Raw genomic sequence first — 15,137 nt, forward strand, 5'->3', positions numbered from 1 at the left:
AGGAGGAAGTACTGGATGTCTTGAAACACATAAAGGTTGATAAATCCCGAGTACCTGATCAGATGTATCCTAGAACTCTGTGGGAAGCTAGAGAAGTGATTGCTGGGCCTCTTGCTGAGATATTTGTATCATCGATAGTCACACGTGAGGTGCCAGAAGACTGGAGGTTGGCTAACATGGTGCCACTGTTTAAGAAGGTTGGTACGAACAAGCCAGGGAACTATAGTCGGTGGTGGGCAAGTTGTTGGAGGGAATCCTGAGGGACAGGTTATACACATATTTGGAAAGGCAAGGACTGATTAGGGATAGTCAACATGACTTTGTGCGTGGGAAATCATGTCTCACAAACTTGCTTGAGTTTTTTGAGGAAGTAAGAAAGAGGATTGATGAGGGCAGAGCGGTAGATGTGATCTATATGGACTTCAGTAAGGCGTTCGACATGGGAGTCTGATTAGCAAGGTTAGATTCATGGAATACAGGGAGAACTAGCCATTTGGATACAGAACTGGCTCAAAGGTAGAAGACAGAGGGTGGTGGTGGAGGGTTGTTTTCAGACTGGAGGCCTGTGACCAGTGGAGTGCCACAAGGATCAGTGCTGGGTCCTCTACTTTATGTCATTTACATAAATGATTTGGATGTGAGCATAAGAGGTACAGTTAGTAAGTTTGCAGATGACACCAAAATTGGGCCAATGGGCTGAGAAGTGGCAGATGCAGTTTAATTCAGATAAATGCGAGGTGCTGCACTTTGGAAAAGCAAATCTTAGCAGGACGTATACACTTAATGGTAAGGTCCTAGGGAGTGTTGCTGAACAAAGAGAACTTGGAGTGCAGGTTCATAGCACCTTGAAAGTGGAGTCGCAGGTAGATAGGATAGTGAAGACGACGTTTGGTATGCTTTCCTTTATTGGTCAGAGTAATGAGTACAGGGGTTGGGAGGTCATGTTGCGGCTGTACAGGACACTGGTTAGGCCACTGTTGGAATATTGCGTGCAATTCGGAAAGATGTTGTGAAACTTGAAAGAGTTCAGAAAAGATTTACAAGGATGGAGCATTTGAGCTATAGGGAGAGGCTGAATAGGCTGGGGCTGTTTTCCCTGGAGCGTCGGAGGCTGAGGGATGACCTTATAGAAGTTTGCAAAACTATGAGGGGCATGGATAGGGTAAATAGGCAAAGTCTTTTCCCTGGGGTTGGGGAGTCCAGAACTAGAGGGCATAGGTTTAGGGTGAGAGGGGAAAGATATAAAAGAGACCTACAGGGCAACCTTTTCACACAGAGGGTGGTACATGTATGAAATGAGCTGCCAGAGGAAGTGGTGGAGGCTGGTACAATTGCAACATTTTAGAGGCATTTGGATGCGTATATGAACAGGAAGGATTTGGAGGGATATGGGCCAGGTGCTGGCGGATGGGTCGAGATTGGGTTGGGCTATTTGTTCGGCATGGACGGGTTGGACCGAAGGGTCTGTTTCCATGCTGTACATCTCTCTGACTCTATGACTCCAAGTTTGTGAAACATGATTTCCCACGTTCAAAGCCATGTTGACCATCCTTAATCAGTCCTTGCCTTTCCAAATACACGTACATCCTGTCCCTCAGGATTCCTTCCAACAATGTGCCCACCATCAACATCAGGTTCACTGGTCTATAGTTCCCTGGCTTGTCCTTACCACACTTCTTAAACAGTGGCACCACGTTAGCACCTCACCTGTAACTATCGATGATACAAATATCTCAGCAAGGGGAGAAGGTTCTCCCCTTGAGAACATTCTGCACCCTCGCTGAGACATCCTTGATCTTGGCACCAGGGAGGCAACACACCATTCTGATGTTTCGCTGCTGGCCACAGAAATATCTATCTGTGCCTCAGATTAGGGAGTCCCCAAACACAATTGATCTCTTGGAACCTAATGTACCCCTCATTGCATTAGAACCAGTCTCAATACCAGAAACTTGGCTATTCTTGCTACACTTCCCCTGAGAATCCATCACCCCTACATTTGCCAAAACAGCATACTTGTTTGAAATGGGGATAGCCACAGAAGACTCCTGCGCTACCTGCCTATCTCTCTTACCTTTCCTGGAGTGAACCCATCTGTGTGACTGTTGGGAGAGGGCACAGCACAGAAATAGATAAGTGAATATTTTTAAGTGTGCCCTTACAATAAGTCTGCAGTAGTGAGTAGAGTGGGTTCCTTCTTGATTATATGTTTTATTGAGATATGTCTCTTTATTAATCTTAAAAATATCAGCCATAATCATTAAGATTAGATTAGATTACTTTACAGTGTGGATACAGGCCTTTCGGCCCAACAAGTCCACACCGACCCGCCGAAGCGCACCGACCCAGACCCATTCCCCTACAGTTATCCCTGCACCTAACACTACAGGCAATTTAGCGTGGCCAATTCACCTAATCTGCACATTTTTGGAGTGTGGGAGGAAACCGGAGCACCCGGAGGAAACCCACGCAGACACGGGGAGAATGTGCAAACTCCACACAGTCGCCTGAGACGGGAATTGAACCCGGGTCTCTGGCGCTGTGAGGCAGCAGTGCTAACCACTGTGCCACCGTGCCGCCCACAAAGTTAAGTTAGCCTGGAGCAACTTTGTAGAGGAATAAGACACTGCTATTTTCTGGGTCTGTAGTTTGAAAGCAGCAAAAATGGCCTTTAGTAGAGTGATATGCTCTTCTTGTCAGATGTGGGAATTTAAGGAGTGTTTTCGTGTTACTGAGCATTAGATCTTCAATAAATACCGTTGTTTGTGAATCCTATCAGATCGAATGGATCAGTTGGAGAGACAGTTGTAGGCGTTGAGGAATTTACAAGAGCAAGGGATGTGATGGATGGCAGTTTTAGGAAGGGAGGAAAGTTGTGACTGTATCTATCCTAGATAAATCTACTCCCAATTGCAAGCATTTGTTCCAATTCCCTCTAAACTCTTCTAATTCATATAACCATCCAGATGCCTTTCAAATGTTGCAATTGTATTAGCCTCCACCGCTTCCTCTGGCAGCTCATTCCATACACATACCACCTTCTGCGTGAAAAAATTGCCCCTTAGATTCCTTTTCAATCTTTCCCCTCTCATCTTGAACTTATGCCCTCTAGTTTTGGAGCCCCCCACCCTGGGACAAAGACCATGTCTATTTAGCCTATCCATGTTCCTCATGATTTTATATATCTCTATAAGGTCACCCTGCACCCTCCAATGCTCCAGGGAAAATAGCCCCAGCCTATTCAGCCTCTCCCAATAGCTTAAACCCTCCAACACTGGCAACATTCTTGTAAATTTTTTCTGAATCTTTTCAAGTTTCACAACATTCTTCCTGTAGTAAGGAGACCAGAACTGTATACATTATTTTAAAAGTAGCCTGAGCAATGTCCTGTACAGCCACAACGTGCTTTGGAGTTTGCTGGAATACTGCAGCAGGTCTTGGACAGAACATTTTGAAATGACTAGAAGTTAGGGGTCATTCTTATTCAAGCCTTCTACCAAGTGGTAATCCAGTCTGCATTTCAAGGGTCATGCCAAAGTGGAGAAGACTGTATTATAAGCAACAAATAAAGTAAACTGGATTGAACAAAGTACACAAAAGTTACTACATTTGGAGCTTTGGACTGTGATGAGGGAAAAGCTAAATGGGATGGTGTGGGGGGAGCAGAGATGTTTGGAGTAATGGAATAATGGAGGATTAACTAGGTGTAACAGAGGGAACAGTCCCTGCACAATGCAGATAAAGGAGGCATGGGGAACATATATTCAGCTATCCCATCCTACTGGACATATTGAACATGCTGGAGGATCATCTTTTCAATACAGCAGTTGCTGGGGTGGAATGTGAGGACAAGAAGATCCTTTTGCTAATTTGGGAGGGAGGTAAAAGGCAGAATACAGAAGTGCAGGAAATTAATTGGACACGGGTGAGGGCCCTGGCAATTGTCGTGGGAGATCTATATGGTTTTTGAATTTCATTTCTTCCTCTGACAGCTATTTTTGGTTCCCTGCAAAATAAACTCTAACAAACATCGTTAATTTGAGGAAAAGAAGAAAACAGACATACTACACATTGCAATGGAATCACCTAAAATTGAATGAAGAATAAAATTCTGAAAGATTTCCAAGATATTCTCACTGAAACTCAGTAATACAAATTTAATCTTGCAATCTCCAGTCATTAAGTCAAAATAGTTAAATTCTGCAAATGCTACTTATCTAGTCCCCCAGGGGTAGAATGCCAGTGTTGCTGAAAATATTTTAGACCCTCAACCCCTTTGTTAACATTTTAAATTTTGTTCCAAGGCACATATTCATCAGTTTCTTTTAATCTTCAACTTCATCAATGCAGCATTAACTGATTTTGATATAAATCTACCCAAAATATTCTTCCCTAATCTCAACTGCAGCTTTTCAAAGCTGCCTGCATCTTTCAGTTCTGTAAATTGACACCTACCAAGAAATGCTGGGTTGTCTCTACTTTTTACTGCATTATGAAGAGCACAACCATCATTGCCCGCTTTCATTTTCAATTAAGGAATGCAATTTTTTTTCAACATTCGTTTATAACTTCAAGAGTCAAAAGCTTGAGTATCCTAAAAATCCTGTCAAATACAATCATGTCCTTTTGAAGACAAAATACTAAAAGGCAGCACATACTATTCTAAAAGCAGCTTCACATTAAGAGAGGAACTCTGGCTTATGTGTTGGCATTCTCAATTTGGCTGCAATGATTTAGTGATGTATAAAATGTTGCCAAGACAAAAAAGCAGCTTCATTTCAATATTGTCTATTAATGAGAAAACGGGCAGCAGCTATCATGCAATGGAGCCTCTCATTATTTATGTACTCCATGGCACTCTTACTGAAACTGTCCCCCATTTCATCTTACCATGGCTGCATCTTTTCAGTTTCACTGATAAAAGGTTTCCCAGTCTGCTCCTTTTCATGAAGAAGCACATCCCTACGTGGATTCATCTCAGTGGTTCGAAATAGAACTTTGATTTAAAGGAAATTGATAAATATTCAAATAAGGTAACTCCTTAAAGTTGCATGAGGACTAGCTACTTGCCTTTGAATATGTCCAGATGAGACCAAAGATCATTTTTAGAAAAGATAAAATCTTGCATGCTCCCAAACATGCTGCCCCTTCCCTATAAAACGTGTGCATTTAATTCAGGTGAAAACAGAAACCATCTTCCAGTGGTGGAAACTGCTAGAAAGAAGTGATCCTCTTTTAAAAATATATATTTTCCATCTATTTCAAGTTTAAGACTTTTGAAATTTTGAAAAGTTGCTGATGACATTTAAGTCAATATTATAACAAAGGCACTGCCAGCTTTGCAGCATATTAACCAGCTGGGATGAAGCACTCATATAATACAGAATAAATAAAACATTGACTGCACTGGAAAACAAATGAAAATTGTTCAACATAATGGAATGTCAATTATCTGCTCTTGCATTATCCACAAAGTTTATATGGAAGCTAGGATTTAGTTTTCCATAAATCAATGAAACCATAGAAATTGTATAAGCAGTTTTTTTTAATTAAGACTAGCATTTTTGATTGCAAGTTGGGATGAGATCTTTAAGAGCAAAACACTCTCTGCCTCCAGCTGCAAAGAAGCCTGCCAGACAAAATGCTAATTATTAACTGAATGGTGATCCAATGGACTTCTCAGCTAATCAAGTCCCAGGGCATTGATGTTCTGCCAATCTGAAGCTTTTGGCCACCTGGATGCCAGCAGCCACTGAATAACAGAGTAGTAGTGACCACGTAAGTCCCAGATTTCTGGTTACACAGAAATGCAAAAGACTGGGACAGGCATAAAGGTAAATTCTCTGTGTGCAGATTTCAGGGGGAGGCCAAGAGGAAGGTCAAAGAGGACCGGAGGCCAGGACAGGAGAGTGGATTTTAGTTGCCATCAGCTGCCCCGTCCATGCCTTCAAATACTCCCAAAAATTGGACATTTCAAGATATGCCCCCTCCCCCCACACCCAGCCTACTGCCACTGCCACCATCCTCTATCCCAGCACAAAGTCCAGCAGGCTGGTCACCCCATTTTTACAGCTGGAAAAGCTGCCACATTTCTCATCTGCCAGGAACAAAGTTAATCAGACCAATGACAGACTGAAGACTCATAAGTAGACATCAATTGATGACTTAACAGTATTAATTAATAGAAGGTCGGGAAGGTCTCCAGAACTTAGCCACTACCTCAGCACTTATCTCTCTGATAATTTGTTTTCCAGATATAAACAGGTGGTTTGGTACCAGAAAAATATCCAGTCTTTTCCTCTCACTTTTTCGATCACTTCCAGGGAGGGGAAAAAAATCCCATCTTATTATAAATTGCGAAAATTTATCTGGTAGAGATTGCTATGCTGGTTTTCCAGAATGTAGTTTCACAATCAAAGACCAATGATAATCAAGACCGATATGCTCACTGCAAATCCCAAAAAAAAGTCTTATAGAATGCAAGCTGCCACCATCACTGTGGAAAGACCAACAGTACTAAGGCATACATAGTCATTAATTTTATTGGCTAATCAGGTACATTTTAAATATAGAGAAGCAGTGTAAATGTTCTGTAATGTGGATACTTACTATTCTTAGGACAAAATTATTTAAGTTTCATGATATATTTACCATTAGTCAGTACAATGCAATGTAAATTGAAGTCCACAAAGTGAAATGAAAAGAAACTGAAAAAAAATCAATGTTGCATGAAAGAAAATGAACACGATCAGTGGAAACACAACTAACCTGTTCTGGGGTAGCCATAAAGTTGATAGCTGTATAATAGCGGTCATCATCCTGCGTGAGGCTGAAGGTAAACTGATAATCAATCAAAAGACTGTCTGTGGACAAGATCAAAAGTATAGCATAAAGTTAAATTTCTGAAAAGTGTAATTTCCTTTTCATGTCTGCAGAACATAAAATATTTTCTCTCCATTTACAGGAAATGGCAAGCAGTCCTATTTGCGAATCGCATTCCAGAGTACAATAACCGAATCAATAGTAAGACATTTATGTTGCATGCAAAGGAAACTTTTAACTTTCCACATCGTTCATTTATCATACTACAATAGTTCACATACTGCTCAATTCTGGTCTTAATATGAACTGTTATCACTTATTGATGATATGACAACAGGATCATTTGCCATAAACATGGCTATATTACTTGGCCAAGGAAAACAAAATTAAGTGATTGAAGGCCCACTTGGTCAGCTGGTTAACTTTCATATTTCCATGTAGATACTAACAGAAATTGTATGGTAAACACATTCTAAACATAGAAATCTATTGTTCCTGCTAACGATATGCTGACTCTCATTTGTGTTGACGAAATGGTTGTGGAGATATTCTTTCCACTGGGTGGAAAGACTAGGACGCAAGGGCACATCCTCAGAGTGAAGGAGCAGCCTTTTAGAACTGAAAAGAGAGAAGTTCTTCAGCCAATTGATGGTTAATCTGTGGGACTCATTGCTGCAGAAGGCTGTGGAGGACACATCATTGAGTGTATTTAAGACCGAGATGGATGGATTCATGATTAATAAAAGGATCAAGAATTAAAGATGAGAAGGTTAGGGAATGAGGTTAAGAAACATATCAGCCATGATCAAATGGTGGAGCAGACTTGATGGCCTGAATGACTTAACTGCTCCTTTATCTCTGGTCTTATAATTCATAAATGAAGGATTGAATGTTAGTTAAACATTCAAGCCTTCATTGAGTGTTCCATGCACAACAGTACATTAATAAAATTTCTCTGGACAGTAACGTATTCACGATCCAACTTGTTAAAAACAAAAGCAAAATACAGTCCATGCTCAAATTCTGAAATAAATTGTTTCTCTATCTGACCTTAAATGCTGCTTGACTTGGAGAGCATTTGAGGCTTTCTGCCGTTTTCTAATAATAAGTTTTTTTTTAATTGACTATATATTCAAATTAGATTAATATAGGTTGTATTAGGAACATAAGTAGGAACAGGAATATCTCTTAAGCCTGCTTCACTGGTCTGACTGTGATGTTAACTCCAACTTCCTGCCTACTCCCCATAACTCAATTCTCTTGTTGATCCAAAATCATTGTAAGTTAAGAATTTTCATAATTTCACCTTTAAATGGTAAATTATGATCTAGTTCCAGATTTCCCACAATGGAAAGCATTTTCTCAATGGCTAACCCATTAAGCCCTCTCAGAATCTTATGCATTTTAGTCAGATCACCTATCATTGTTTGATACTCCAGTGAGTATAGGCACTCAAATGAGTATAAGGCAACTCATTCATTACAATAAAATAAAATGTTATTTCAGATACTTGTTACAGTACATGTTTATAAGGTCAATAGAATGAAATGTTTACTGTAGATCTAAAAATTACACACACATTTTAATCTAAAATAAATATTTTGTATTTAATACAATTCATACATGTAAAAATCTACTGTACAGGAAACTTTACAAAATGTAACTACAGAAAAGGGTACTCAGCTATAAAGATCATTACTCTTCAACTATGTTCTGTAAAATGGTACTTATAAGTATCATAGAAACAACACTAATTTCAAGAGTGCATTCACAATAGTGTGGTATGTAGCAAGATCAATGTTGGAGTTACATTGTGAATGAAGCTTGAATTCAAAAATCAGGATCAATGCAATACCTGTGAAAACAATTATAGTCAGACTGGGCTCAACCCCCTGCCTAACACAGCCAGCAAGTGGACTTTCAAAGTTCATCTTTGATTAGATTAGATTAGATTAGATTACTTACAGTGTGGAAACAGGCCCTTCGGCCCAACAAGTCCACACCGACCCGCCGAAGCGCAACCCACCCAGAGCCATTCCCCTACATGTACCCCTTCACCTAACACTACTTGCAATTTTAGCATGGCCAATTCACCTAACCTGCACATTTTGGACTGTCGGAGGAAACCGGAGCACCCGGAGGAAACCCACGCAGACACGGGGAGAATGTACAAACTCCACACAGACAGTTGCCTGAGGTGGGAACCTGTTATGCATCAGCACTACACTTGTTGTGGGCAAAAGCCATTACGATATCTTTCTGACAGCACCTCAGAAAATGCCACGCAGAAACAGTGATCTCAGTCACAGGCATGGACTTTGTTATAAATGGTGAGAAAATTTATAAAACCAAAGTACAAAGGGATCCAGGAGTGCTCATCCAGGATTCTCTGAAGGTTAATTTCCAAGGTGGAGTCCGTGATTACGACAGCGAATGAAATGTTGTCATTTATCTCAAAAGGTTGGAATGTAAAAGCAGCTATGTGCTTCTGGGACTTTATAAAGCTCGTGTTAGGCCCCATTTAGAACGCTGTGTCCAATTTTGGGCCCCAAACCTCAGGAAGGACATACTGGCACTGGAGTGTGTCCAGAGGAGATTCACTTGGATGACCCCTGAAATGGTAGGCTTAACATACGATGAATGGCTGAGGATCCTGGGATTGTTTTCATTACAGTTTAGAAGGTTGAGGGCAGATCTAATAGAAACTTACAAGATAATGCATGGCTTCGAAAGGGTGGACGCTGGGAAGTTGTGGAGAGACTAGGACCTGTGGGCACAGCCTTAGAATTAGAGGGGGTCAATTTAGAATGGAAATGAGGAGACATTTCTTCAGCCAGACAGTAGTGGGCCTGTGGAATTCATTGCCATGGAGCGCAGTGGAGGCTGAGACATTAAATGTCTTCAAGGCAGAGATTGACAAATTCTTGATCCTGCAAGGAATTAAGGGCTACGGGGAGAGTGCGGGTAAGTGGAGTTGAAATGCCCATCAGCCATGATTAAATGGCGGATTGGACTCAATGGGTCGAATGGCCTTACTTCCACTCTTATGTCTTATGGTCTTAAAAGGAAAACACTAAATGATTACCCATCATCACTCTCACGTGCATCTAAGAATGCAAAATGTGATCTTTATTAACCGAGGAGTAGCAATCAACATTACCACCATTCCTGCCTCCCAGTTCTTCTGCTTGTAGTTTCCAGACTCAATCACCATTTTAACAAACTTCGAGCACAAATGGCTGGGATTTGCATACTGTTTATAAACAACAATGGGAACAATTCTAGCTGTTAGCACTGAGCACATAATGGAGAGAGAACTCGCACTTGCCCAATGTATTAATTCCTGGATTTGGTTTGGAGAAACCTGTGCAAAAAGCATCAAATTTGAATGGGATGATAAATAGAGTCAAATAGCAAAGACGCAGGAAAAATGTTCAATGAATAGAGGCGGATGGCAGTGCAAATAGGAAATGACTGTCAGTAAAAAAGGAAGGGAAATAGATAAGAGGGAAAGGAAAAGGAATGGCAATGATGGCAAAAAGCCATCCAATTTAATGAACCTACTCAAAGCATAAAATTAGACAATGACATTGTTTTTTAACTGAAAGAGGTGGACTTTTGAAAGTGACTTTCACCTTTCTTGCAATAATTAAGCCGACTTTTCATTGCATATATTTGTGTTTTTACATATATAGATGACACACAGACCAATATGCATATATACAGACACATACAAAAAGGAATTAAACTTAAGATTTATTTAGCTTTCAAAAAGTAATAATACTTATTTCAAAGCAGAGAATAATAATATAAATGTATAGATTATCCACAAATACTCAAGACACCTTTGGTTTGTCAGGTTAATTTGCCTACAATGATTTCCAATGTTAAAGAATGCGCTAATGAATTCCAAGATCCAATGACTGCTATGACATTTGCAGGATAAATTGCTTAATTTAGTATTTGTGGTTTGAAGTAACTTCTATGAACATTACTCCAAAATGAACAACCAATAAAAAAAAGGCAACCACACTGACATGTGCTGCAACTTTAAACATTGAACTGTTTTCTTTTACTATAATACGTATAGCATCAATTAATTTAAAACAGTTCAATTCAATATTTAAAAAAATCTCTTTATCTACCTTCCCTAGCTCACAAGGGTGTTGCCAGGATTGGAGGGTTTAAGCTATAGGGAGAGACTGAATAGGCTGGGTCCATTTTCTCTGGAGCAGAGGCTGGGGGTGACCTTATATAGGTCTATAAATCATGGGGGCCATGTATAGGATAAATAGACAGGGTCTTTGTCCCTGGGGTGGGGGAGTCCATAATTAAAGGGTATAAGTTTAAGGAGAGAGGGAAAGATTTAAAAGGGACCCAAGGGACAACTTTTCCACACAAAAAGTGGTGAGTGTATGGAATGAGCTGCCAGAAGTAGTGTCCTGCCAGAAGTCGTGGTGGAGGTTAGTACGATTACAACATTTAAAAGGTATTTGGATGGGTATATGAATAGGAAAGGTTTAGACTGATATGGCCCAAATACTAACAAATGGAACTAGATTTATATAGGATATCTGGTCAGCATAGACGAATTGGACCGACAGGTCTTTTTCTGTGCTGTACATGCCTCTACGACTTAAGTTGAAAGTCAATTCAACTTAGCAAGCGTACAGTAACGAGCAAATTACAAGAAACAAATTTCACAGACATCCGCCCCAAAACAGGAACAAAGAAAACTTACAATTACTTGTTTTATACAAACACCAAAGTAAAAATTGGGACATATATATGGCAAGATTAGCAGATAAAATATGTTGAAAAGACATTTGAAATTATTTCTATATAATTAATTTAACTGTATTCTACAATATATTGTTTTCAGGGCCACGTCTGTTGTTCAACAAATGTAATTAATCACATCATTGTTTAAAAATATTTTAACAGGGTGCAACATTTTAAAAATAAGTTTCTAACTGCAATGTAGGAGCACTTCTCATTGTCCCAGAACTGGCAATCACTAAAATCAGTCTGTAACAGGTTGCATTAGAGCATTGAGAGACAAGACTGCAATTTTGGCGATGTTTGCACTAATTTTCAAAAATCTTGCTGTTGTGGCCTCAAAATTAGGGGGGTTACACATGTAAAACAGATGAAATTCCTCCTCATCTCCATCAGAACATTGTGAATTTTTTGCAGAGGGCTGTCGAGGCTCAGTCCTTAAGTATATTCAGATAGACAGATTTGTAATCAGTAAGGGAATCATGAGTTATGGGGTAAAGGAGGAAAGTGGAGCTGAAAATTTAAACAGTGAGTGACTCAGTGGGCTGAATGCTTACTTCTGCTTCTATGTATTATGGTCTCATAGCAGTGCTTTTGCCCCTAAATGATGTGAACTCTTGTCAGAGATCTGAACACAAAATCTAAGCTGACATTTCAATGTAATACGTATTCAATGCTACATTTTTAAAGGCAATGTGATGTTGATAAGATTAAACAAAAACCTTGTCTAGCTTCTCAGGTGGATTTTGAAAATCCAATGGCACAGTTTCAAAGAGTATAGGTATTCTCCCAGTGCCTTGGTCAATATTTACTCATCAACCAACAATGGTAAACAAACTTTCTGACCATCGTCGTATTTCCCCGGCTGTACAAAAAGTTTTTGTAATTTTCCTATATTTCTAGAGCACTTTACTGTCTTTAAAACCATTCACGCTACCTTGAAGCCATGAAAAGTAATATAAAAACACAAGCTTCTTTCTTTTAAGAATAGTACAAAGTTTTGAAGCCCACACTTACACAAAATGCACACTCACTTTCATTGTCAACTTAATCCTACTCTTTAAACATTGTCAGGCAAAGGAAATCCTCTACTTTTTTTTTAAAAAAACTTCTTTCATGGGATGTAAGTAACACTGGCAAGGCCAGCATTTATTACACATCGCCAAGCTAATTCTGCTCGTGATCCCATGAATAACTCTCACTCAGTAACTGTGTTGAGAATCATAACACAGATTGGCATTTACTGACAATGTTTTGTAAAGGTGTAGTTTCTTCTTAAATTAGCGGATAATAATAGTAATATCAAGGGAAATGTGTCAAGCTAGACACTGAATCTCCCTGTACTTCACTTTGTACTATGGATTTGTTCAACAGGAATTAGGCCTCTTCTTAATAGCCATCCCCCATAAAGATCTTTATGCTTCCTTTGCAATGCACTTGATCTTCAACCTCTAGAGATGAAAGATATTGACTGACACCACAGTTTTAGCTCTTTATGGGCCTGAGGGTTAAGTAATAAGAGAGACAGTAGTTTATAATGAAGGATTTTACTGAGCCATTTTATAATAACCATCGTGCTATTCTTCAAGCTATTAAATTTCTTACTACCCATCAGGGCATTGTGTTATTAATTTTAAGAGATGAGATAGATACTTCCTGATGAACATTAATTTATACTTTTAAATCAAACATTTCATATAATAGGACATCAGAGATTTATTTTCTACTTCTTTAAACTATTGAGTAAGATGTCTATCTTGGCAGCAATTATTGGTACAGAACTAAATACGTACAATGTGCAAATGGCCCAGTAAATTGTGGCCAGAGGATATATACCTTAGGATGTGAATTGCCACAGATTGCTGGATGATTTGCTCCACGTGGCCAACTGACTCACAGAGAGAAAAAACTTATCAGAAATCCCAAGAATTTAAAACAATTGCCTTATTTGTATTGTTTTAAGGAATTGAGTATGTTACAGAAATCTGTGTCAAGAGTGTGGTGCTGGAAAAGCATAGTGAGTCAGGCATCATCTGAGGAGCAAGCCAATTGACGTTTCAGACATAAGCCCTTCATCAGGACTCTACTCTCCACTCTGATCTCCACCATCTGCAGTCCTCACTTTCTGCTACAGAAATCTGTGCAACGTCATCAAGCCAGGACCCTTATAAAAAATACATAGTGTTCCTACAGTGCCAAAAAATCTCAAAGGCCCAAACACAACTGGATAATTGCATAAAAAGTAGTAAACAACTTTCAAAAACGTTATTAACTTAATTCTTTTCCTTACTTTTCCATTTATCTTAAAACCTCTCAGTACAATCTCCTTCTTTATTTATCTTTCCTTCTTAATCCTGTGTGATGCAGTATAAGCCAAAGTAAAATTGCAGCCATCTGCTTTCTCAGCAAATATCCAGAAAAACAATTTATTTTACTTTCGATATAAATCTTTGATTCCACAATCAGTGTGAATTACCCTGTCTCGTTTCGTTGAGCCACAAAGAAAGCCCCATGTATAAACAGTTGTCTTCAACTTCATTTACGGAAGTAACAATAAACACACTGGCTCTAGCAAGAGATCCAAAACTGGACATCCATTGGTCAAATCCTCTGTTCTAAGACTGACCTCTTCAAATAAATATTTTTAACTGTAATTGCCCTAAGGCTATTTGCTTCATCAAATCAGATGTTTCCACTTATTGTACATTTAACAACTTAAACTCCAACTAAAACTTACGAAGAAATGATTTGTATAATAAAATTGAAAATGCTTGAGAAACTCATTTAAGAAGAGAGAAAACAGAGCTAACTAAGAGTCTAATATGACTTTTTTGGAATCTTTTGGGCTTTTACATGAATCGTGTTCGAATGTTTTGTGAAATTAAAACCCAAGTTTAATAACTCTAAATACTCATTTGATCATCTCAAAAAATATTTTCAAAATACTTGCAAAGATACTATCAAAAACAGGGCACAAAAGGGAAACAAAAGGACAAAAAGAAGTTAAAAAACGGTGTAAGGGAATAATAAGGAACAAGTACAATAAGATTGGAGACAAAGAGATGGAATGGAAGGAAGTAAAAAGCAGCTTTGGGGAAAAGGCAGAGAGTGATAGAGAGAAGATAACAGGAAAGAAGAGTGAAAAGGGAGATTACAGTGAGGTGAAGCAATGTCAAAGATTAAGTTAAAAGGGGTACACAATGTCACAAAGCCAGTCCCTTTCTTCTAAAAGCTGTTCCTTTTCTCAAGGATACTGTGTCCTTGATTTATTTCAGAGGAGTCATTAAACTCTCCTGGCTCCGAGGTGGCTAGTTTGATACAGAGATGAAAAAGGGCATTGAGAGACCTTTTGTTTATATGTAAACAAATGAGACTTCAGTCCAACGTGGTCATGTTTTCAAAGTAACTTGTATAATAAAAGGGGAGCGGCCAGCTCGCTAGCCGAGCAGTTCAGTCCAGAACTAGTCAGGAGTTCAGCTGTGTGTAAACAGTTCAGGCAGCATTCAAGGAGCTTCGAAATCGACGTTTCGGGCAAA

General features: G+C 39.2%; 1 protein-coding gene across 1 annotated transcript in view; it reads right to left on the reverse strand.

Annotated features, from left to right (window-relative positions):
• The window catches only part of atrnl1b (attractin like 1b), a 947,890-nt gene that overhangs the window by 536,841 nt on the left and 395,912 nt on the right, over positions 1-15,137 (reverse strand). Inside the window, exon 22 of the mRNA XM_043712811.2 lies at positions 6,769-6,863. Within this exon, the coding sequence (XP_043568746.1) occupies positions 6,769-6,863 (95 nt within the window). The remainder of the gene's footprint in view (positions 1-6,768; positions 6,864-15,137) is intronic.

The sequence above is a fragment of the Chiloscyllium plagiosum genome, unplaced genomic scaffold, assembly GCF_037043375.1.
Source record: "Chiloscyllium plagiosum isolate Xiang-an unplaced genomic scaffold, Cpla_swu_hap1 HiC_scaffold_22, whole genome shotgun sequence".
NCBI lineage: Eukaryota > Metazoa > Chordata > Chondrichthyes > Orectolobiformes > Hemiscylliidae > Chiloscyllium > Chiloscyllium plagiosum.